General features: G+C 37.7%; 1 protein-coding gene across 1 annotated transcript in view; it reads right to left on the minus strand.

Annotated features, from left to right (window-relative positions):
- Window positions 1-1,739: 1,739 nt before the first annotated feature.
- Window positions 1,740-26,507, minus strand: part of SGIP1 (SH3GL interacting endocytic adaptor 1) — a 216,755-nt gene continuing 191,987 nt past the window's right edge. The window contains exons 18-24 of the mRNA XM_049774428.1: window positions 25,141-25,252; window positions 14,149-14,304; window positions 12,292-12,424; window positions 8,570-8,772; window positions 7,077-7,141; window positions 5,687-5,851; window positions 1,740-4,089 (exon numbers count right to left, since the gene is read on the minus strand). Of these exons, the coding sequence (XP_049630385.1) occupies window positions 4,067-4,089; window positions 5,687-5,851; window positions 7,077-7,141; window positions 8,570-8,772; window positions 12,292-12,424; window positions 14,149-14,304; window positions 25,141-25,252 (857 nt within the window). The 3' untranslated portion in view covers window positions 1,740-4,066. The remainder of the gene's footprint in view (window positions 4,090-5,686; window positions 5,852-7,076; window positions 7,142-8,569; window positions 8,773-12,291; window positions 12,425-14,148; window positions 14,305-25,140; window positions 25,253-26,507) is intronic.

Raw genomic sequence — 26,507 nt, forward strand, 5'->3', positions numbered from 1 at the left:
AATTGAAGAAAAATGACAATTTGGGAGCTGTTATAAGGATTAAGTAGACAATTATTAAATATAGTGGCTGGTCTCTGGTAAAAACTCAAGTAAATTTTGCTGTATCAATCATTGTGATTGTACATACTTTCTTGGAAAGTTCTCAAATGTGTATCTAGCCCAGTCAAACAGAAGTCTAAGTCACTGTAGATTGTGGCTATATTATTATGCTTTGTAAGCAATACTTTGGGGACACTGACTTAAGTTGCTGAAGGAACTCCTGCATTGCCTTCAGTCACTTAGCCTACCAGGCTTTTATATGTTGTTTTAGTACAAAACAAGTTCTGCCATGAAGAAACATCTGAAAACCAATGGCAAGGTTCGGAATGATAGCATGGAGGGTAGGGTGTTTGCATTGCATACAGCTGACCTGGGTTCAGTCCCCAGCATCACATGCATGTGGTTCCCCCTAGCCTGCCAGGAGTGATCTCTAAGTGCAGAACCAGGAATAAGCCCTAAGTGCTGCAGAGTGTGGCCCAAAAAACAAACAAAAAAAGACAACAAAGAAAGAAAGAAAGAAACAGACAAAGAAAGAAAGAAAGAAGAAAAAGAAAAAGAAAGAAAGAAAGTAAGGAAAGAGAAAGAAAGAAAGAAAGATAGAAAGAAAGAAAGGAAAGAGAAAGAAAGAAGGAAAGAAAGAAATAAAGAAAGAAAGAAAGAAAGAAAGAAAGAAAGAAAGAAAGAAAGAAAATCAACAGCAATTCAACTCTTCATTCAAAAAGAGAGGGGCTGGAGTGGTGGTGCAAGCCATAGGACATTTGCCTTGCATGCACTAACATAGAATGGACCGTGGTTTGATACCCCAGAGTCTCCTATGGTCTCTCAAGCCAGGAGTGATTTCTGAGTGCATTGCCAGGAATAACCCCTGAGCATCACCGGGTGTGAACCCCAAAAAAGCAAAAAAGAAAAAGAGGAAAAGGGAGTGATTGTCTAAGGTCACCAATAACAGATCATGGGTAACATGATCATACTCATGGATAACAGACGTAGTGAGGTGTCTCTGAAAGTATTCATAAATGAAAATCATAATTTTTCATAAATTATGACCTCAAATATGTGCATTGAATGAAAATACTAAAAGACTAAAGTAAAGTTTTTATAGTTTGATTTTCTCAGGGTTTCTTTTCTACTTGAGTTCACCCAAAATGTAGACATATTTTTTTCTGGTAAAGTATGTTCCTAAATATCACACAGTTTTTATTTTTCATTTTTGTTCTTGGTATAGAGAAGGAAAGAGATGGAAAAATAATATAAATTTGAATCTTAGCACTAATAAATCCCAACTTTGATAAATTCAGAGTAACTCTTAATAAGAATTTATTTTAAAATATCATGAAAAAGTGGAATTTATTTGAAAGAATAAATCATGTTTTCCATGTTGCCAACATAAAGCAGGATCATTCAGACTTTGTATTTCGTTAGAGCAGACCATTTTTAAATAATAAAACTCAGGAAATGGTGTCCCAACTAACAGCAACCCTTTCTTTTAATTTTCATACCTGGTATTAAAAATCTTCACGTGGACTAGATCATTTCTTTGGGTTTTAGGAATTGATCCTGACCTTTGTTTCTTTGATGACTGAGACTCTTGCAATGTCATAGAACATTTTTCCTAACACAAATTCTTATTGTACAGTACGCTAGATACAAGTAAGACAGAAGATTACAAACTATAAGATTAAAAAGAAATCACCAAGATCTAATCCCTGATAGGATTTTATTGTGTTAGTATATGACGTATTTTCAGAAAGGAAAAGGGAATGTATATATACATATATATGCATATATATGTATGTATACTTTGTTGAGGTTTTGATTATTCATGGGTTTATAATTTTGAAATCACTGACTCTCATTCTATTTCACAAAGAACAATTACAGGATCTTAGGATATCTTCATAGTTTCAAATTTAGCTTCCGGAATGTGAGAGATTATTGTAATCTATATTTTAAATTACATTTTTACAATAGCCACAAAATTATTCTCTGAAAATAAAACCAGTGTTCACTAATTTACTCCAGAACTATATAAAATAAAGTATAAAGAGCAAGACATGACTGTCACATTTACATATTTTAATATGCTTTGTATTATTAGTCAGTATGTTTTTTTATGATTCTATGACTTCGAAATTAATTTTTAAAAAATTCATAAGCAGGATAATACAATTTTTTCTGTTGCTTAACTCTCTGCTGATTTTAGTGGAAATGGGATTCAAAATTTGTCACTTTCTGTTTTGTTTTCAAAATAATAGTGAATATTTTTACTTAGACTAAGCATCTTATGTGTTCAAAAAACTTCAACAAAGGATTGCTGTTGGGACTTCAAGGAGGATTTGTTTAAATAGGAGGAATTTCTTTGAGCTAAAACAATCATTTTGCCTCTCATGAGGCAAGCACTGATTGAGAAATATAAATAACGATACTCAAAAAAGTTCTATTAAAAACAAATGCTGGTCAACCTCATCTTAAAAGTAAAACTTACAAAATTTGTTTTGTTTTACAATTTATAGAGACTGATGATTTTTTTTGGTGAAATATAGTTGAACATAAAATCACAATTTGTAATGACAAATATAACAGTTTACTATCACCATTACTTAGAAGTATGACTTAGAAATTGGATTTTGGATAAAATTAATTCTATCACTTGATGGAATAATCACATTTTCAGATTGTAATGGAAGAAATTTTTGAACTGGGACCACTAAGGAAGGACTCTTCCATACTGAATATGTATATTGTATATAGTAGGGGAGAAGGGTAGGTTAGGTAGAGAAACTGCGATTTTTTTAATCATATTTTGTAACAATTATATGACATAAAGGTTGTATAACTCCCATTCCCCAAGATCGGCAAATATTTGTAGTTACATACAATGATCTTACTCATCCAAAACGAAATTTATTGCACCATAGTGGTGATTAGAATTTCATCCATAATAAAGCTTTCCTTTTTTCATCCCAAATTATAGAAATGATGATGATACAAATTCTCCTTCTGGACCTAAATGGGAGAAGGATATTTCTCACCACTGCCCTTAGGATTTTCAGTCTCAATGTTTTGATTTCTATGGATTTAAGAGAAAGATTGGAGGTACTATCCCTGCACTAGCAGGGCCAGATTCCGTGTTAGAAGTTATCATTGTGCAAAAGTTGCTAACCAGATCAGTGGAAAGTTGGGAATTTTAACATCATTTTGGGTTCAGTCTGATTTCTCAGCAATCTCTACATTGATAAACTGTAGAGAGGTGGACATGTGGTAAAGACATCATCTTCTCTACTCTTGATTATAATTTCATATACTTAAACTTTAAATATGAACTGCTTTCCCTTTTTACACAAGTTATAAAAATAAGAGGTCCTGTTTACACAGTTTGCATTTTTATGAAATTTGCGGTTTGAAAAAAAAGCTTTTTAAAAAGTGGTAATTAATGCTTTTTTTTTTGAATATGCTGTAACCCTAGAACTTTTATTCTGAAATAGTGTCTTAATTTAACCCATTAAACATTTGAAGATAGACTTTTTCATTTTGCACTAGAATAAAACATACTAAGGACCGAAGAAAAGTAATTTTTTGGTCTGGTTCCACTTAATTTTCTTGGTATTGTGGCACCCCCGTGTGACAGCTATCCATATTATCTTTAAATTTTATATATTGACAAAATGCAGTCTACCTCAGTAAGCAGTCAATAGTGCTACTAGTAAATTTACATACCACAGTTTAAATTACAACCATTCCAGGAATGGTAAAATGCTAAAACTCAAGTTGTCTAACTGCCTTACTGGAATGAGTACAATATACAAATACAATAATTACATTTTAAAACCATTAACAATATTACACCTAGAAGTAAATACTGTAGGACGTATGTGGGAGGGAAATAATTGCTGAAAGTCAACGACCTTTCCAGCAATACCCCCAAGTGCAGATTTTGGCTTGCTTTGATCAAACCAAAACAGAAATCTGTTTCTCACATAACAGTTCTCCAAGACACGACTCTTCCAAATCCTTGCATAAGATTTTATTAGTTATCTGCCAAGTATTTTCCTGCAAAGTGAAACAATAGATCAACAGGTTACTTGCTTGTTCAGTAATGAGATGATGACATGAGTAGCATTTCTATTTTAATATATCTACCCTAGGGAACTATGTATTATATGTTGTGAGGCACAATACTAATATAAACTATAGAAAAAAGTACAGTAAAGGAATAATAAATGGTCAAAAGCAACAGAATGTAAGAACTGGTCTGCAGAACTGAGATGGGGAGTGGAGGTTTTTATAAAGGGTGAAGGAAGGAGAAGATGACAATGTTTGGGAGAGGGGCTGAGGCAATGATGGAAGGAAACAAGCACTGGCAAAGGGAAGAGTAGGAACGTTGCATGCATATAACCATATCATTAATAATATTACAAATCCGAGACTCAAAAAATAAGGTCAAAATAAAGAAAGTGTAGATTCTCTTAAATTTGACATTTTCAAGACCAGTTAGGTATGTATTGAGGAATGCCCCATTATTATTGGTAGAGACCATTGGATTGGCCCTCATATTGCCTTCTAGTTAGACGTCTCTCAACTTGTTCCTTTGGGTTTCTTGTTAAAAAGATGCTTCCCCATTGCTTCCTCATCTGGCTTTTCCCCTTCCTCTTGAGTACGGTAGGCTTTGTTTATCCCAATAAAGGCTACTCAGGAGGCCTGGAGGCGGAGCTGGCATCTTGGCTAATGGTTCCACAAGGTGGAGGGACTGGCTTGTGGGTAAACAACTTGTGGCTAGTTTCTGGCCTGCTATTCCTTCCCAACTGTGTGTGGATTATTTCCTGAGTTGCTGCCAGACCTGCATCTCTTATTCTACCCTGATAGGGAACATGAGAATCCTTCCCCCTCTCTGGGGACTGTGGAATGAACAACCTACCATTTCATATCTATTGTAGGTATCAGAGACACATTCAGCCCACAGAGAACCAGTTATGATCTCTGGCCTAGATCTTTTGAGGTTTCTATTAAAATGAAACACAGATCCATTTGGATCTTGGAAAAGTATGGCAATTCTACAACGGACAAAGTCTTGTTGGAGAAAATTCTTTTTAGGTGGGAGATAAATTCAGAAACAAACAACATTAATCTTATTTGTCAAGATAACCAAAGCAAACAGGGTTGACTTGACTTCAGTATTCATATGTATGTAATGGGAATAACTAGTCAACTTCTTAAAGAAACAATAGCCAGAGCCATGATACTGCGCTTCCAGGATCATTATGGTGTTTAATTTTCAGTTCATTATCATATTTTTACTTAATTCAACAATTAGTTTTTTTTTCTAATTAGGTTGAAAAACTGGGCATTGAGTAGAACTAGAGAATAAGAAGAGGAAACAGGTAAGACATCGCAATGGATTTCTTTTTAAAGAAAGGGAACCAAGGAAATATCTTTCTTTATGGGGATTCACCTCAGTGCTCTGGGCTTATTGCTGATGCTACTCTCAGGGATCACTCCTGGCAGGGTTCTGGGGACTATATGGGATGCCAGGGCTCAAATTTGTGTCTTCTGCAAGCAAGGCAAATACCCTATCTGTTGCACTATTGCTTCCTGGAATGCCAAAAAAATATTCACATTTTTGTAGAAAACTTCTAAGATGCCCACTCACCTGCAGCAAACCTTTTCTTGATGAGTGAAAATCGATATCCTGCTCCCACAAGTTCAATGTCACAGCCAGAGAGGGTGCTTCCTTCACTTGTGAACTGCACAACCAATGGGGAAGGTTTGCTGGGACCTTCAGATAACTGGAACCTCGCTAGTAAAGAACCCACCCCTAAGGGGGGGAAAAAAGAGTGTATTAGAAGGAAAAAATCACCACAACATGTTGGAAAAAGCCTAGGAAATTATATTCCAAAGTTAACATACAAATACATAGTGTAAATTGGCAATTGAATAGTACAAAGTTTAATCATTAATTTTTAGGAGCAATTTTTTGCAGACTGATGAAGAGAAAATTCAGACAAATTTCATTTTAATCATTAATTTTTAGCAGCAATTCTTTGCAGACTGATGAAGAGGAAATTCAGACAAATTTCACTTTAGAATTGGGGCCACACTACTTGGAAGGCATCTAATAGATATTTAATTTCAGGTCTACTTTATCAAGGGTGTGAGATGTAATACCAGATGGAAACAGGTTTCATTCACAGAACCTGTCACCTAAAGAATGGTCTGTCTGATGTGATGTTGGGTCTTGCGTAGAAAAGGAGAAGGAGGTGGATACTTCAAGGGCTTAAAATAAGTGAATTTAAAAAATGGAATATTCTGAGCCGGAGAGATAGCATGGAGGTAGAGTATTTGTCTTGCATGCAGAAGGAGGATGGTTCAAATCCTGGCATCTGATATGGTCCCCTGTGCCTGCCTGGAGCAATTTCTGAGCATAGAGCCAGGTGTAACCCCTGAGCGCTGCCGGGTGTGACCCAAAAACCAAAAAAAAAAAAAAAAAAAAGGAATATTCTGTTACCCCACCCCCCATTCTTCTTGTGTAATCTTACCTACAAGAAAGATCTGCCCTCTGGGTTGGGTCTTTAGGTCTATAGTAGTAAACAAAAAGGTTTGGCCTCAGGGGCAAAAGGTGATTTGCATGGATGGAGGAGGAAGAAGGGAAAAGGAGGAGATGGCTGAGAGACAAGGTACAATAAAGGGCTGAATAGGAATCTAGCATAAAAGGTTATGAGAGAAGCCACACATGTTAGCTAGGGCATAAATAAAGCTGATATTTCTGGAACCAGTCTGTGGATAATTTCTTCGCTGCTATCCTGAAGCTGCCGCCCCTACGGCTTGGGGAAGTGCATACATATGGTCCTGGGCAGGAGGAGAAAGGCCTCCATCACCATCCACCACCATCAAAGCCCATCAAAAGGGCCTTAATGCAACAATATTCTACAGGATTTTAGTGCCAAGTAACTTTTGATTAACAATTACCTAACATATAAGTGATATCAATCCTGATTATTCTGTTTTAATAATAATTTAATAATGTAATGTGATGATTTTACCTCCATTTTCTGACTTCTGAGAAATATCAGGAATCTTCCATAATATTCTTTGTTGTTCAGCATTCCTAAAAAAATAGGTAAAAAAATTTCCATATTCAAGGTACTATATTTTTCTTTCTCTTGCTTTTTCTCCCTACCTGTTTTCTTTTCTTCCCTTCCTCCCTCTTTCTTCCCTCCCTCTCTACCTCTCCATTCCTTTTCCCTCCCCATCCCTTTCTTTCTCTTTCATTTTTTCTCTTTTCCTTCTTTTGTGGTGTTGGGGATGAAACCTAGGGCCTTACATGTGCAAGGTGCATGCTCTACCACTGGGCCAGATCCCTGGCTCTGCAAGGGTTGCTGTTTAATAGATGTCATATTCCCAGACAGTTATATTTAAAATGGATCTTGGAAGTTGAGGTGCAATTTAAATATCAGTCAGTCTATTGATACATCCGCCCATATTCTACCCATCCATAATTTTTTTTTTTTGGCCACATCTGGCTCTACATTCAAGGATTACTTCTAGGAGGACCATAAGGAGTACCAGATATCCCTGTAGTGGCAAGCTAGACAATCACCTTATCCTCTGTACTACCTACTTACTTAGCCCTACCACACATAAATTCCTTTCTTTCCCATTACTTATAAAAAGTCATAATACTGAAAAATAGATAAACATTTGGCAGACAGTAAAAAAAAAATTAATGGGAAATGGAAATCAGTTCAATGAGGTATTTTGGGGGGAGATTGTTTGATGGTGCTTGGGTGTTCCTTTAAATGAGGTAATTTAAATATTAGACATAGAGCTGGTCTATGTCTATTTAACTTTGAGGAGATATTCTTTATTTGGCTTCTGACAAGCTTATAATACAAGATTATTTTTCCTAGGAGAAGGACTGTTTTTCATGCCCAATGAGCCTCACTGCCTACTGTGCTTCTTTTTCTATCCCTTCTTTATGTGATTTTTCACAAGCCAAAATTTTGGAACCAAAAGTTCTTATTCTGTCAACATCCTTGCAGTGAGGATCTTACTTGTTCTTAAGGCTTCTGCAATTCCCTGCACTGATGAGATCTGGAGGTGAGAAGGGAGGCTGTTTCCCCATATTTTTAGCTGCTCTTTGCTGGTCAGCCAGAGAGATGGGAGATTCTAACAAGGGCTTTGAGAAGACCCTCAGCTCTGAGGCAGCTGCAAGTCTTGGATCCCCAAATCAGTGTAACTGAGAATTCGAGATCTTTAAATTTCCTCCTTCCTGAAGTGTCAGAGGGATAGTTCCTATCTGGCCAGCTGTGTCAAACTGGGAGACTTTCCTCAAGTGACCTTCTCTGGGCCAGTTCCATGGGTGTTTGCACCCTGGCTGAGCACTACATGTGTGGTATTACATTATTTTCTCTTTACAATTCCTGCTATAGTGATATTGCTTGCATCACGTCTAGGCATGTAGGCCTGCTTGAAATGACGTGGATTGGAAATGCTGTGTCTGTGCTCCCTGAGATAGGGACATGTGTGCCATTACCAGACTGCCGGTGGGAGCACGGCCTGGAGCTTGGTTACTCCTCCATCGATGGGGACCAGGAACTGCACGTTATTGAGGGCCACAGCGGTGGTCATTGCATCTGTGTTGTATTTGTAATCTATGCGCAGGTCGGTGCTGGCCAGCTCACACCGCCAGTTCACTGCCAGGTTCAAGGGTGTGGACTGGATGCCCTGGGCAGACACCTGGCCAGAGGATAGGATAGAGAACATGGAAGGTTAAAGGGTTAATCTAAAGCAAAAGAGGGTACTTTGATGATTTTCAATAGAAATGTTCTGATGTTCAACCATCATGAGGCCACTGTGCTGTCCTTGAGTGAACTTGCAGTAATGATCATGGTGAATAAGGTGTAGTTCATACATCTTGGAAATGAGGGGTACCCTTGGAAAGCCTACACTGACCATGAGTGGTTCCAGATTTAATGTATAAAATCAGGCCAGAAAAATTAGTACTAAGGGCCTAGTAATAGTTATAGTAATAGGGGCTAATAGTAATAGTAAATAGTAATAGGGACTAAGGTGTGTGCCTTGCATTCTGTTGAATCCATTCAAATCCCTATACCATGTATGGTCCCCAATTACTTCTGGGGTTGCTCCTGAGCACAGAGCCAGAAATAGTCCTTCATGGTTCTTTAACAGTGCTAGGTGTGACCCAATGCCCTTCTTCCCCCCACCCCCACCCCAATCAGCAACTAAAATCTTCATACACTTTTTTGTACAGGGGGATTGGACTACACCTGATAGTGCTCAGAGGTTACTCCTGGCTCTTGATCAGAAATTATTTCTGGCTGGCTCAGGGGACCGTATGGGATGCCATAGATGGAATTCAAGTGAGCTATCACTCAGGCTCCCATTTATATTTATTTTTTTGGAGTTATTTGATTCTAGTTTTTTATGATACTTGAACAATTTTACAATTTTATTTGGAGAGGTAATCAACTAGTATGCAAATTCCACCCTTAGTTAGGAGAGGTTAAATTGACATTTTCCTCTCATATAGTAAAAGAAGCACATACAAAAATAGGTCAATTCTGTCTATTAGCTAGGTTGAGTTAATAATGAAGATGGAATAAACAAATTACAATTTAACTATCTTGTTCAGAGAAAATTACTTTGGCATTTCTTTTCCTCACTCTTCTCATCTCTCTCAGAATATTAAAGCAGTCACTGAATGTGTTTAGTACTTCCTTAAAAGAATTTAAGGAAAAAACCCATTTTCTATTATAGTTTATTTATAAAAGTGATACTTTTTTTTAATCATGTTTGTTTATTCAGTATTATTGGCAATGTTGAAAGCTTAATGGTGCTACTTTCACAGGAAAAACATTGCTTTCATCTGTAAATTTGTAAGATATAAAAGCATATGGAAAATTTCCTTTCAGTGGTTATCTTACAATTATATAACTGTCTACTGTCAGAAGACAATACGATATAGACACTTGCACCTCATATTTATTCAATGAAGTCATTTTCTACCGTTGTCAGAGTTCTCGAGATCACTGTATCTACATAGGTTTTTCTTATAGACATTTACCAGTTCAACTACCTATTTGTCATGCAGAAACAATCTTTTAAGAGCTTTATTCTTGATTGTAAAATATAGTCATATTTGAGATACACTAATTTTTTGAAAACATAAATTTAATAAAATCATATTTTTCATTTTAAGGGAAAGAATTTGAACAGACTTAATAGCAAACATTATGGCGCATCAAAATAGCATTGGAGGTCAAATAGCTGGGAATCAAAGAAAAGCTAAGTTAGGCAGTATTTATGCTGGTTAAAAATAAGTCAGTTTGGTAGACTAATAATAATTATAATTAAGGACATCCACATGCTCTCATATGCTAGATTATATTTATATAATGTAGTCTAATACTATCTTATGTTATTAATATAACAATTTTATATTAGTATAGTACTATAAATTATTTATTTATTTATTTATTTTTGCTTTTTAGGCCACACCCTGTGATGCTCAGGGGCTACTCCTGGCTTTGTGCTCAGAAATCGCCCCTGGCTTGGGGACCATATGGGATGCTGGGGGATGGAACTTCAGTCTGTCCTAGGTTAGCCGCATGCAAGGCAAACACACTACAGCTGTGCCATCGCTCCGGGACTGTATTAGATCTCTTTTTTTTTTGGGGGGGGGCACACCCTGCAGCACTCAGGAGTTACTCCTGGCTCTATGCTCAGAAATCGGGGTACCATATGGGATGCCGAGATTCGAACCACTGTCTTTACCGCTGTGCTGTATCTCCGGCCCCCTGTATTAGGTAGCTTTTAACATTAAATTTTTTAACATAAATGTTACTTGATTATATTTATATTACTATCATATGATATTGCTTCCTCCTGGTTATTCACATTTAGTCACTGAAAAGAAGAGGCCTTAGTGTTATAATTTTTTTTTCTTTTTTAGTTTTTGGCTCACACCCGACAGTGCTCAGGGGTTACTCCTGGCTCTTCACTCAGAAATCTCTTCTGGCAGGCCCCGGGGGACCATATGAGATGCCAGGAATCAAATCTTGCATGGGTTGGCCACGTAAAAGGCAAAAGTTCTACATGCTGTGCTATTGCTCTGGCCCCTAGTGTAGTAAATTCTTAACAAAGTTGCAGAGATCTAATTATCAAGATATTCCAATTGATGTTAACCTTCTTTAATTTCTTTGGGGGGACTTGTTTCTCCAATATCTAATAAAATATTTTATGTGAAGCTCAACTATTGAGATAGATAGGCATTTTCTAATCTCTATGCAGGGTCTAAATAGTCACTTAAGAGTTTTATTTTGGGAGCCAGAGAGATAGTACAGCAGATAGGCATTTGCCTTGCATGCTGCAAGGTTCAAGACTTGGGTTCAATCCCCAACAGCCCATGTGGTCCCCCAAATCCTGTCAGGAGTGACTCCAGATTGCAGAGTCAGGAGTAAGCCCTGTGCATTCCATCCTAAAACATTCTATTTTTCCAGATGTCACTTAGCATCTAGCCTCAAAATACAAAGTCACAAGTTCTGAAAGGTGTGCACCTCTGTCTACTGAAATGCAGAGCACAATACTAGGATATGGGAACATGTCCAACATTAAATGAATGAATTGAGGTGTTGTGCTATATATACACATACACAATGGAATGCTATGCAAACATAAGAAAAGACAAAATCGTGTAGTTAGTGGCAACTGGATTGTCACTTACTGTTAAGATAAGTAACATCTGTGGTATATAGATACACAAGATAAGTTAATTCAAAGTCTCAAATTAGAACAAACCTTTGGCCTTGTATAAGAACCAGAGAATGACAAGTAAGGGAAAATATGATGACGTGAACTGGACATACTATAAGGATTCTTTCGGTAGTGAGATAACCATGTACATAAAAACCATAAGCATAAGCACAATTTAAACATGTGACCTAAGGCCTAATGATTAAAAATAGTTTTTGAAGAGGGTGGAAGAAGCTCTTTAAATACTGGTGTAGGTATCTGGCCACTGTTGATCCGTATGGAGTTAGAATAATGTATGCTGAAAGTTATTATTAACAATGTTAATTATGGTGTTTAAATAAAAAATGGGAAAGAAATAAAGTCTTATGGGAGTTATATATAAGTACCTGAAATGCCACTTTATTTGCTTTGATTTCCTTGTGGTACTTTAGAATGTACTTTTGAAATGTGAAATCATCACCCTGACCCCATAAGTCAGCTTACCTGATACTTGAGCATGTCCACGTTATAATAGGTAGCCTGGGGTTTTTGTTCTGATACTTTCTTTAGATGAGTCATCAAGTTTGGCATGTTCACCCAGAATTCCTTAGAATTGGCATCATTTTGGGTATTATCACTATTCAATTGGGAAGAAAAAAGTGATGGAATAACATCTGACAGTAAACATCGACCACACAAGAACCATTTTAGCAAATTCTAATGTTAGATTTATACTTAACATTGACCATCGGTAAGAGAGAAAATGCATGGAGTATGATTTGGTTAGAAGTTAGCAGTTTAGAATGGTGTTATGTTAACAGGTAAATACCCACAGGGAGGCATTATTGTATTGCTATAAATCTCAGCGAGTACTCAGTAATATTAACAAATCCCGATGATAGTGACTGCTTCAAAGAGTGAATTATTTATTAACCCACACTTAAGAGCCTTTTCCACATCACCAGCTTTCCCTGAATTAGTCTGTTAATGCCATCACGCTGCTGAATATATCGATTTCCTTTGGCATTGACTTGGACAGTAGTTTCTCAGAAATCACCAAGTTAAATATCTGACCACACGCAAGTGTAGTCCTCATTAAAATGAAGGAGAACAAAAAGATGCCCACACAAACAAGCTAGCTTACAAGCATCCACAGTCGTTCACCCCAGAGCATCTAAATCACACAAAAAAGTCACTCTACTTACAAAATGATACAGGAATGTAAAGAGTAATACTTGTTGTTGCTACCATGGAAAAGTTTGCTTTCATAGGAAAGACTGTAGGCATGCTCTGAGACCTTTCCATGGGGTCACTCACCCCTATGTCTTGCAAAGAATTAGGCAAGAGAGTGAGAAACAAGTGTGCATGTCCCCCATATTGTGGAAATAAAGGTTATCAGTGATTTAGTGACTTGACACACACACATTTGCTACACCATAAATTATTAAAACTAACCTGCAGGGGAAGAATTCTATTTATGCTTTAGAGCAGATTTCTTTTTGGGTATTGTTCTAATGAGAAAATTAGAGGTGAAGACAAGAAATAGGAAAGAGTGATGGATTAAATTTAGCCTCCAGAAGGGCCGGATAGCACAGCAGTAATTGCCTTGCATGCAGCAGAATTGGGACAGACACGGGTTCAATTCCTGGCATCCCATATGGTCCTCCAAGTCTGCCAGGAGCAATTTCTGAGCACAGAGCCAGAAATAAGCCCTGAACACCTCTGGGTGTGGCCCCAAATCCAAATAAATAAATACATAAATAAATAAATAAATAAATAAATAAATAAATTCAGCCTCCAGGTAACCAGCAAATCAAAAGAGCTGAATTTGGAAAAAAACTTCAACTTATTATGGGCTATCAGGCAACAGGGACTGGGCACATCTTGGCACATCTTTGTTGGCTCTGTGGTGCCCTTGTGGAAGTCTACTAGTGAGTTTTCACATTCTGGGCATGGAGAAAGTAATTGGAAGTGTCCAGGACTCAGAGACTTTGCCCTCATTAAGTTGAATGGAAGATGTAGATAAGGGTTGCCCAAGCCTTTCATGATCTAAAAGCATCTCTGTATCCTCAAGCCAGAAGTAAGAATAGTGGTCAGTGACATTAGGTAACTGGCTTGACCTGAAGAGCTAAGGTCTGGAAAAAGTGCAGGAGCCAGGATTGAAATAGCATGGAAGACTAAGGAAAACTAACTCAAAGCCCTCATGTAGACAGGGCAAGTGTATTTCTAGGTCTGCAATAGTTTCAATGCTCCACAGTGCTATTACCTTGGCAAATTGGTAAATAGCCTATTGCTCATCTTCACATCAAGCACCAAGCCACACCCATGCATATACACACAAAAAGTGCAAAATATATTTACCAGCAGAGAAGTTGAGGATTTGGCAGGACGTGTTCTAACCTGCTGAAATTTAACACCCGGAAGGTCAGTGCAGCTGGTGAGGGGTTGTTGGCAAAGTGTCTGGTGATGCCAGCAGGAAAGGACAACACCATTTCTCCAGTAATCTTCACAATACATCTGGCATGGCAAGGTACATAAAGTAGAGGTGCAGAGAGAGGAAAAGCAGATCAGTAAGCCGTGAATCCAAAATGTCCCCAAAGACAAGATTTAAGAAATGATATCACACCATGGAGAAGATGAACGTAAGTGCTTCCAGTACTGCTCTCAACTACTAAGTCATTTCTAAGACCTGACTGATTGATGGCTGAAGGGAACACTGATCAGGAAAAAAAGGGCATCTTTGGTTGAATGTAAAATCACCCCATGCACTGTATCTCCAACTCAGGATAAATGAGTTTGAATCAGGGTCAAGCATGAAATAATCCAAGCCAGACTGAGGATGAAACCCTTGTAATCTGGCAGTCTTCTACCTCTAATGGAGAGCCCTCTGTCTGCCAGAACTGCATTTTTATTGAGTACAGAGACCACCCCTGGGTAGGCCAGTAAAGACAGTGTAAGGATAGCTCAGGCTATCTTGAGCCTGTCCAACCCATGTTTACAAGAAAAACAAGCTGTTTTGGGGTAAATCAAGTTGTAAACAAACATACAAAGGAACCAGGGATGATCTTTGTTATAGGTAAAAATAAGCTGTAACCTAAAAGTTGAATGTTTTCTGGAACTAGAAGAAAACTGTCTATGCTCACTGCTACACAAGACTCTCAGCTCTTTGTTTCTCTCTTATCTTGTTTTCTGATGTGTGGGCTTTGAATTGTAGTGTTTTCCTGATATGTTCTGGGATTTACTTCACTTCTCCTGCTAATGTGATTGATTCCCTGAGCCAGGCCATTTATGTACTCAGGAGAGAGATTTCTTGCTTTCCCTTTAGCAAGTTCTTTATTCCATTAACTAGTCTATTTGGTCAAAATTGTAAAATCAATCATAGAGGTTGGCATAGAGGATGGCAGGTTGGAAGCAAGAATAATCCTATTTTTAAAAGGATTTTTATTTGGGTTGAGGCTTAATAGCTGACAATAAACTGAACTTATTTGTAGTGTAAATTTTCATCATTATTGGCATAGTATGCACTGGTGGATTGGCCAACAGGAAAGATAATAAATTTATTTTTCATCCCTTTGTTTCCACAATTCCTATTCAATTTCCTTCTGCCTCTCTCTGGCAACTTCTAATAGTCTTTGGATACTATACATTAGTTTTTGTCCAGAATCTATATAAACATGGTCGCAAATTATATGTTCTTATTAGGGAGAGACCTGGCTTCTTTCACTCAACTAAATATTTGTAGATTTATTCATGTCTCTGGGCACAGATTAGTCCTCCTTTCTACTGCTCGGTAGCATTGATAACTACTTTAGGGATTAAAAAACTAATCTCATCTGTTGAAGAAACTGTGCTTCCTTCCCATTTTTGTTTGTTACAAATAAAGCTGTGATATTGTGTGTTCACAAATCTTTAAGTAGAAACATGTCTTCCCTCCTCTTGGGTAAGTTTATAGGAATCACAGGCTACCTATAACATTTCTAGAAATTTCAAAATTGCTTTCTAAAGTGGAAAATACAGACAATAATAGAGCTTCAGTTCTTAGACATCCTTAAAATATATTTTTTTGTTGTTTTGTTTTTTTTTGGGGGGAGTTGTTTTTGGGCCACACCTGGCAGCACTCAGGAATCACTCCTGGCAGGCTCAGGGGATCATATGGGATGCCAGGGATTCATCTGTGTGCAAGGCAAAGACCCTACTGCTGTTCTATTATTCTGCCCCTCCTTAAATATATATACAGAAATCACTCCTGGCTTGGGGGGACCATATGGGACCTGAGGATCAAACCCAGGTTCATCCTGGGTCAGCCGAGTGCAAGGCAAACGCCTTACTGCTGGACTATTGCACCAGCCTCCCTCCTTAAAATATTTTAACCCCCTTTTTAACCCTCTCAATACTGAGTGGTGTTATTTTGTTTCACTTTGCATTTTCCTAATGCAATGGATCTCAAACTTATCTTTTTATTTCATTTAGCATTTATTTGGCCTCCTTTGGTGAAATGTTTGTCCAATATTTCTGCTATTTCCAGTATTGAGCTTTTGTTGTTCTAATTGAATTGTGAGAGTTCTTTATAGATCTAGATACACACCACTAATAAGCTATGACCTTCGGAAAGTTTCCTTCCTCAGTTTATGGCCTACGTTATTTGCCTTTCAAGAGTACCATTGAAGACTATAAGTTTTCAGGAAAGAAAACCTTGCCAAGGGCATGCCCCAAAATTTCATCTATGTTTTCTATTAGAAAAGTTTTATTTTTAACATTAAGCTTTATGAACCATTCTTAGTGTAATTTTACAGAACGTGAGATATATGCTTCTTGTGTGTGACTCTGGCTATAAAATCATTTGAGCTCCATTTGCTGAGAAAAAGATGGTTCTTTCTTCATTGAATTACTTCAACAATTTGCTAAAATTCAGTTCAGTATAATTCGTAGGTCTCATTATGAATTATCTAGTTTGTTCTACTGGTCTTTATCTGTCTTTATAATACACTGCCTTGCAGGCTACAGCTTTAAAATAGCCCTGAAATAAATAAGTTCTGCAAATTTTATTTTTTGTCAAAGCTATTTTTTGGACTTGCATTTCCACATAAAATTTATAAAATGTCAATAAAAAATCAATGTAGGAGGTCAAAGTGATAGTATAGTGGTAGGGCATTTGCTTGCACATGGCCAACCTGGGTGTGATCCCAGGCACCCCATATGGTTCCTTGAGCACCACCAGGAGTAATTCCTTAATGCAGAGCTAGAAGCCACACATATTCATATTCATAGTCATACATGATACTGCTGGTGTAATCTCCAGACTAACCAAAAGAAAATCAATATAGTTCCAATTCACATTTTTACTTTTTGTTTTGAGAAAATGAATCATGTGTCCTTTAGGTATTTTTCTTTACTAGCAGTTAAGCATTGTCAGTATTGTCAGTAGAGGGCACTGCAAGAAGAGACCCTGCAAGGAAGAAGAGACATTTATCTTCCCTGATGACTGTGGAGGCTGAACAAGATCCTGCAGAAAAGCTACAAGCTGCAGGAGCTTGAGTATGGCTGCTGTAGGTAAATGGCACCCCCAGACCTCCAATTCATGGGGACAGTAGCGCTGGTGGTATTACCAGTGTCTGCTGATCCAGGTATGCCACTCTAGGGTAGAGTTTTCACTGGTTAGGTCCAGAATGTTCCATGTGTGTTTCTTCTTTGTCTTCTAAGGTGGTACATAGGGGATGGGAGAGGTTAGGGAGTGGGAAATGATGGAGTTTGTGAGCATTGGTGATGGAAGTTGATACTAGTGGAAGGATTGGTGTTGAAATCATATATTTAAAACTCAACTATAAATAACTTTTTAAGCTCTGGTTCTTTATTTGGATAAGTTTATTTTTAAAAATCCCTGCTTTTTGACTTACTCGCAGGGGTCTCAAACTCAATTTACCTGCGGGCCGCAGGAGGCAAAGTTGGGGTGATCCTTGAGTGCAAAGTCAGTAGTAAGCCTTGAACATTGGGGAGTGTGACCCAAATAACTGAAACAAAACAAAACAAAAAAGATTCCTCTAGGGCAGGGCCACAAAATGTTGTACGGAGGGCCATTTGCGGCCAGTAGGCCTCGAGTTTGAGATCCCTGCAGGGCGGCGGAGCTTCTTTCCTATTTCCAGACTCAATTCAAAGGGAGGATTTTCCTAGGCGTCCCTAATAATCACTCCATTTAGCATGGCTTGGACTGTTTTTTTCTTTAAATTGATTGGGTTTTAGAAAAACTGGTTTATATTTTAAAAATATAAAATATTTAGATTTTGGCTTAGATTTTATAAAAGCTGGTTTATGCTTAGATCATAAGTATGATTGTAAAGGTAAGTACTGTGTTTCACGTTTACATGGAGGCAAAGGTGCAAAATAGAGAACCCAGTAGAAAGTGGAAATTCAAAATATTTCTGAAATGAATCCCTGTACTGAAAATCATTTCTAGGGTACCTGCACAAAGTCTGAGACTTTTTATCTAATACATGAGCTGGGAAGTGGAAAAAAAGGACACAGCTTGGTCTTTGGTCAAATTTCAAATTTAGGCAGGGAAATAGACACCTAAAGAGTTCACTGAAATATGATATAAAAGAAGACTAGGTAGTAATCTAACAACCTAAGTATATCTAAGGAAGATAATTAACCTCAGATTCTGATGTTTTCGCCCCAGGTTAGCTCAAAAGGAGCTAAGGATATATTTTTCTGGTCAACAGCAAAAGTCCAGGAGTTCTATCCACCAGCTACTAACAGAACTCAATTTTGAGAATATCTCAACAAGTGTTTTAAATTTCAAGGATAGAGTATAATTATATCTGAATGGCTTATATATCATAGAAAATAATGATTAAAGTAGATTTCTGTTTCCAATAGATATTTTTTTAAACGAGGAATCTTTGAGTCAAGATGAGAGGTAACCGCAGGCAAAAACAAATATGCCTGCATTTCCTGCATCATTTCTCTGTGTGGTTCATTATTTGTGTTTAGTTTTCATCTCTGCTCCTCTATATACAGGCTCCTATATGTGATTAAACTTTTGACCTGTGTTGCTTCCTTGAGAGTAAATTACAAAGGAGGGCAAATAAAAACAATTCACTGCCTAGATGTAAAATTAAGTAGAAAAGAGTATCATTTCATGATTTGTTCATAAATTTCAGATCTAACAATAATTTCAATGAAATACACCAAATCTTCCATCTTCCAGCGTACAGGATGGACTGCAGCTAAATAAAGCAATATAATTGAAAACAGACTCAATATGTGCTATTTTCCAGTCAAAGGCTCAGTTAAACTATAGCTGTATACAGATGTTATAAATAAAATCCCTGAAGACTCCACAACAAAACTCACAGAATTGACTTGTACAGTAAGGTACTATTATAAAATTAATGCATAGACTTCTGCTACATTTTTATATGCTAACAGTGATGTGAAAGATAAAGGAGACTACTTTAATCGCATTTACAAATGTGTAAAAAACATCAAGTACAATGGAATTAGCTTAACAATAGAAATGAAAGACTTAGTGGAAAGATTTATGAAAAGTTTAAATTACTACTAAAAATAAGATATAGATAATAGAACCATGTCTTATTTATGAATTAAAAGAAGCAAGTTATCTAAAATGATCATCCTACCAATCATGTGGAATATAAAAAAATGGGGAGAAGAAAAAAATGGAGAGAAGAAATATAAATGGCCAAAAACACACGAAAAAGTGCTCCATATCACTAATCATAAGGGAAATGCAAATCAAAACAACAATGAGGTACCGTCTCACATCACACATCACAAAGAATAAGAACAATCAGTGTGGGTGGGTATGTGGGGAGAAAGGAACTCTCATTAACTGCTGGTGGGAATGCTGTCTAGTCCAGCCTTTTGGAAAACAATATGAGATTCCTCAAAAAACTGGAAACTGAGCTCCTATATGATTTTAGTTATACCACTCCTAGAGATATAACCAAGGCACACAAGAACACAATACAAAAATGCCTTTCTCACTCCTATATTCATTGTAGTGCTATTTATGATAGCCAAAAATCTGGAAACAACCCAGATGACCTTTAACAGATGAATGGCTAAAGAAACATATACTGTATACAATGGAGTACTATGCAGTTGTCAAAAATGAAGTCATGAAATGTTTCTATACATGAGTGAACATGGAATTTATACTGAGTAAAATAAGTAGAGGGAGAGAGAAAGATACAGAATAGTCTCAATCACCTATGGGTTTATTTTTTTTAAATAAAAGAAATTATTGTAATAATGCCCAGAGACAATAGAGATGAGGACTGGAAGGACCAACCCACGATATGAAGCTTATCACGGAGTGGTGAGTTCAGTTAGAGAAATGACTACACTAACAATTATCATGACAATGGTAGTGAGTGAGAGAAATAGAATGCCTGCCTTGAATATAGGCAGTGGTGGGGGAGAAGGGAGATTGGGGGTTTGGTGGTGGACGGGCTGCACTGGTGAATGGGGGGATGTTCTTTTTATAACTGAAACCCAACTACAAACATGTTTGTTTGTTTGTTTCTTGGACCACACCCGGTGGCTCTGCACTCAGAAATCACTCCTGGCTTGGGGGACCATATAGAAGGCTGGGGAATCGAACCCAAATCTGTCCTGGGTCAGCCACATGTAAGGCAAATGCCTTACCACTGTGCTACTGCTCAGGACCCAACTACGAATATGTTTGTAATCATGGTGCTTAAATAAACATATTAATAAAAAAAACACAAAATAAAACAAAGCAAGAAAATAGAAAATGGTCAATGAAAACAGACTTTGAGGGCTGAGGAAACAAAAACTGGCAGATGGAAGCAGGGATAGGAAAATTCTGGTGGTGGGTTTTGGTACAATAACTCTGTAAGCCTATAATATTAATACTATTGTAATTCATGATACCTAAAAAAAAACCTTTCATGTAATAAAAAGGAAATTAGGGATGGTGATATAGTACAGGGGTTAAGGTGCTTGCTTTGCATGCAGATAACCTGAGTTTGATCCCTAACACCACATATGACCCATGAAGCACCACCAAGAGTAATTCCTGAGCAGAACCAGTAGTATTCCCTAATTACTGCTGGAAGTGGCACCCCCTCAAAACCCCTAAAATTAGTGTCAAATTTTCTCAATAAAGGACAGGATATATTTTTTTTCTTGTTGAGGAAAGCTTTTATCCTAAAATCCAGTAACATCAAATCATTCTTGTTAAATAAGAGATATTTAAATTCCCAACTGGCCGTTATTATTCAAATAATGTAGGAAAAGTATATATTAATACACAAATTAAACAATTGTATTAAAATTAACATATGAACAATACATTGTATATGAAAATAAAATATAGCTAGCAATAAAAAAAATGTCTCAGGGTTTTTGGGGATAAATAACAGAGCATCTTCCTTGAAAGTGTAAGGTCATGAGTTTGCTCCCAGTGCCAGTCCTGTGTTATCTCCAGTACATTTGCACATTCAATAGTGAGAAGGTGCAGAATAGAAAGTAGGGAAAGAAGAGACTGTGTTTACAGCAACTGTCCTTTGCAGAGAGAGGCAGGAAGTCACTGAGATGGCTGGGAGACTTGATCTAGGCAAAAGCAGGAAAAGATTCGAAGGCCCTGGGCTGCAGGTGGGGTGATGAAAGAATAACATCCACGAAATCTTCCAGGAAGATCATTCATGAAGGTTGGGGTCAAGTAAGAAGGAGAGTGACAGAGACAAGATGCAGAAGGGGCAACTGGAATAGAACAAGGTCGAGAGGACAGATAGTGTGGGGTAGCCAAGACCATTAGAAAGTGGTTTTACTGGGGCCAGAGTGATAGCACAGTAGTAGGGCATTTGGCTTGCACACAGCTGCCCAGGATGGACCCAAGTTTGAACCCCAGAGTCCCATATGATCCCCAAGCCAGGAGTGATTTCTGAACATATAGCCAGGAGTAACCACTGAATGTCACCGGGTGTGGGCAAAACAAAACAAAACAAAACAACAACAACAAAAACCAACCCTTCCCCCCAAATGTGGTTTTACTTAGGATATTTCCACCCTTCCTTTGTTGTGATGGGGGCCAGTTTCCCATGTTAGCTGAATTGTCTGCACAGTGCGTACAGACTAATTGTAGTACTCACTGGAGATGTCACTGTGTTGCTGTGGAGCTGCTAGAGATTGCACTCCTGACTACAGTGCTCACAGATCTTTTGTAGTTGTGGGGTTTGATGGGGCCATAGGCTTTAGTTGCATTGCTTGCACACATTGAGCAGGTGCTGGATTTGTACACTCTGTTGTGAAATTGGGGGTTATCAGGCAGCATAACAAATGTGTAAAGGTACCACTGGGGACTGAAATATGGGTTCATGCTTGCAAGGTAGGAGCCTTAATCTACTCAGTCACATCTCAGACTAAAACTGAGGATTTTGAACAGAGGAAACCAGACCTTGTGAAAGAAAATATTAGGAGGAGCATCTATGGAACCAGATCAATCAGGTGTCTCTGAGGAATGAATGAGTGATGGAATGAAACAATTAGACGTACCAAAAGAGTCATTCTTATGTGATGCCCAATGCTTAATATAGACATCCCTCCACATATCTAATTATAAAAAGTATCTATATTACCTTTAATTGAATCAGATTATGTATTTGATTAAAAAAGGTGTTCTTTGGGTTGGGAAAATAGAGTGGAGGTGAAGGTGTTGGGTCCTTACAGGGAGGAGCCGAACACTAGTTCAATCCCTGGTGCCACATCAGGGCAAACCCATTTATATGTGCTTGAGACACAAACCCAGTCCATATTCCTTGCTCCTACTATTCAAACACCTGCACTGTAGGGGTAACTTTGAAGGCAGAAGAGAAAGCACAGACAGAATTAAACGCTTAAATCTGCACATGTGAGTCCTCTGTCCTGTCATGAATGGACATCCTGTGATGGAATTTGAAGATGGACATTTGGAAGGTGATGAGGGCCTGCATGTCAGCGCCAAACAAAACCCCAATAAGAAAGGGTTAGAAACAGGGTTTAATTGAGGGAGAGGCCAAGTAGGGAGATCAAGGACTTTACAGCCAGCAGAGAGAGGGAGACAGAGGGCCAAAGTTGGGACCAGGGTAAGGAGTCAGCCAGGGAAAGGACCAGGCAAATGAAAACAGCAGCAGAGGCAACAGAAGGCAACAGGAGCAGGAAGTCTGGCAAACACATTTTCCAGCAATTTGGCAGTAAACATTCAGCAATAGCAAACCAATAGAGAAAGCAACCACTAACACTTCAGCCCAGGCTTTATATACCCCCAGGCCAACTGCCCTCCAGTGGCAGTTAAAGGGGCGGACCACTGGTAACTGGCATCTTTACCCTTAAAGGGATAGTAGCCCTCTTATGGCTGACCAGGGGCCATAAGAGTCTCTGTTTCCTTATATCTGCAGGTGGTGTCCTTAGGCATGAGATTAGTTCCCTGATTAAAGAGCCTCCTAGGCCCCTTTGCCTGGGCTGCGGCCAACGCAATCTCTGAACCAGGAAGGTAATTTTTCTTTCTTTTTCCTTTTTGGTCCATACTGACGGTGCTCAGGGCATACTTCCGGCTTTGTGCTTGGGGATCACTCCTTGTGGTCTTCAGGGGATCATATAGAATATTGGGACTCAAACCCAGGTTGGATATGTGTAAAGCAAGCACCTGCCCATTGTACTAGCTCTCCCATCCCAAGAAGCCAGTTTTCATCAGTGACAGGCACTGGGAGATCCTAAACAGAACTGTTAGGCTCCCAGAAGTCTGAGAAATACCTTCCTGAGGTTGCTAAGTTCCCCGCTACTAGGAATGTTGTTCTAGAAGCTCAAGTGAACTCAGACCCTCTCTTCCACAGAACACACTTCTTTACAAATCTCTAGGCTCAGAATTAAATCTTGGATGTGACATTTAGGGAATTGATAGATCCCAGAAGGCTGGCAGGATATTTAAAGGTGAAAGGGTTGATTTAACTTAATTTTACAGCATCTTATTAGATTTAAAATAAAACACACACACACACACACACACACACACACACACACACACACACACAAAACAAACCCAATCCTGTGTGCTTGTGCAGTGTAAAGAGAATTCATGATTAATCATAAGAGCTTTTCATTTAAAATGCATGTGGAAATCCAAGCTCAAATTACACTTAATTATCCCGGTTTCAACAATTTTTGTAAAAATAGTCTAGTTTTTTTTCTTTGAAGTACAACTTGATATTTTTTTTCCCCCTCTCATTCTCATTTCTGTAGATAGTGAGTTTTTCTAAGCTCGAGTGCTTTGAGAAAGAAAAAAAAATCGATTCTCTCACTTAGATTTACTCATTAAATTCAGATCTGAAATTGTATTAGTGACACATCTGTAAATCAGTTTGACTTAGCAGTTTTGTTTTTAGTAGAGAGCATTAATCACTCACTTGGGGATCATGAACCCTTTGTGAAATGATGAATGCTAGAGATCCTTTGATTAGAAAAATGCACAAATGCACAGTCACATAAATATGAAACAGAATCACAGAAAATCCACAGTCTGACTGAGATCTACTAAGGGAACTCTGTAGGGGCCAACAGTAGTCATCATGCCAGTCCACCATTAGTCAGTTCTCATTCAACTGAAACCAGGTTCATGCAGAGAATGTCACATATTTACCCCCAAATTTTCAATATATATGATTTCATGTTTGGGATTTTGAAGAAGGGAAAGTGTTTGTGTTTTTTTTTTCAGTAAGATACAACTTGTTTTTATACTAATCCAAGCAGTAGAAAAGGTGTTTTTATTTTAATAAATTCCCTTTCTATAATTTGTAGGGAGACTAAGATAATTAAAAAAAATCTAGGGAGGCCAGAGAGATAGCATGGAGGTAGGGCATTTGCCTTGCATGCAGAAGGACGGTGGCTGGAATCCCGGCATCCCATATGGTCCCCCGAGCCTGCCAGGAGTGATTTCTGAGCGTAGAGCCAGGAGTAACCCCTGAGTGCTGCCGGGTGTGACCCAACACAAACAAACAAAAAAATCTAGATATTTGCTTTTTGTGAAATAACATTTGATTTCTGTTGACTGAGTTACACCACTGTTTCCTTTTACTTGCAACCCCTAATGAAATCAAAGACTCCCAGATTATGAGATAGTATCCTTGTGAACTTTTAGGTACATTTAAAAAACTAAGAGATTAACTTTTCATAATTAAATCTTCTTTTCTATGTGAGATTGCCATCAGTTATTCTCAAGTGGATTATTTTAGTTGGTTTTAAGATCAGAAATGAAATGGGTTATGTAGAGTGCCCCCCCCCCCCAACAAAGGACAGAGTCTGGAAAGAAATCTATGGACCCCACTCTGGTCTTACTTGCTTGGATCTGCTCCTTTGAAGTAGGCATTAACTGTTTCTGTAAATGCTGCTGCAACTGGTAGTGTGTCCTGGGCACCCATGGTTAGAGGGCTGGGACCCCTGGAAGAACCTGCAGGAAATAAAACCATCACTTATATATGCATTTACATTATAGGCACTTATGTGCAGAACTAAAAGCCCACTCCAGGATTAAAGGATGAAAACTATGAAACAAAAATGGATGTGCTAAGAACTATAACTGTCTACTCAACATACAGCTCAAGTATTTAAAAGAAAATATTTGGCTGGTTTATAGACAGACACACTTGAAGTTAATTCAACTATGCATTTTACTACAGAAAAAAATCCAAGCAGAAGCCTAAAGTCAGGGATTGTCAATGTTTTTCTTTTTTCTTCTTCTTTTTTTTTTTTTAATAAAACTTCAGGCAGTATTTGCATGACAGTTTGTATAGTAGGCAGTTAATAAAAATTTTGATGTTTCCTATATTAGTAGTTTATCTATGCAATTGCTCACACTTAAATTTTCTTTTTCTTTTTTCAATTTGAAGTGAAAATCAACCATGTGGCATCATGTTACATGTTGTCTTCCCCACCCCGAATTATTTCCATTTCAAGAAAAATTTAAGTAGGTTTCAGATCACACATTCAAAATCAGATGCCATCAAAATGCACACCTTGACTTAGGAGAAACACAAAATGCATCAATTTACAATATCAAAACCCAGCTGAGTCTCATGTTTGTAGGACAACTTCTATGTTCCCAGCACTGAAATGAGCACTTTATGAAAGACTGATCTCATTAAAGCCCTCCATGAAACCCAAGTTTCCACTTACAGAAAAGAAAACTGAAGTTCAACATCAAGCAACTTTCTGAATGCAGTAGAATAAAGGTCATGAAAAGGCAAAACTAAAACTCAAACCTTATTTGTCACTCCATGAAGCTCATGTTTTTTGTATTATAAGTGAAACCTTGTAGGGTTTCTATATAGCTTGAGGATTCTGAATAAAGTGGGTTTTGGGATTTCTGTCTCTCTACGTAGGTACTGAACAGTAAGTAATTAATTCCATGCTCACTTCTTCCTACAAATACATTTACTTTCCTCACCCCATCACAGACCACATGTTATGCATTTAAAATTATTTATTCAGTCACTTTTTTCTGGTATTTTAGCTATAAAAGAAGCTCCCCAAACCCCAGTTAACCTTTCCATCTACTCCCAAGTAAAATTTTCTTTAATGATTCTAATTCGTACCAGTTTCTTTTTATATATATTACCTAGGTGTTTGATAGTGTCTTAGTTTTGATCATCACAACTCTGTGTGTTTTTAGGGGTACAATTTCAATATTTTTCAGTTTTTGTTAT

This window comes from Suncus etruscus, chromosome 6, assembly GCF_024139225.1.
Source record: "Suncus etruscus isolate mSunEtr1 chromosome 6, mSunEtr1.pri.cur, whole genome shotgun sequence".
NCBI classification, from domain to species: Eukaryota; Metazoa; Chordata; class Mammalia; order Eulipotyphla; family Soricidae; genus Suncus; species Suncus etruscus.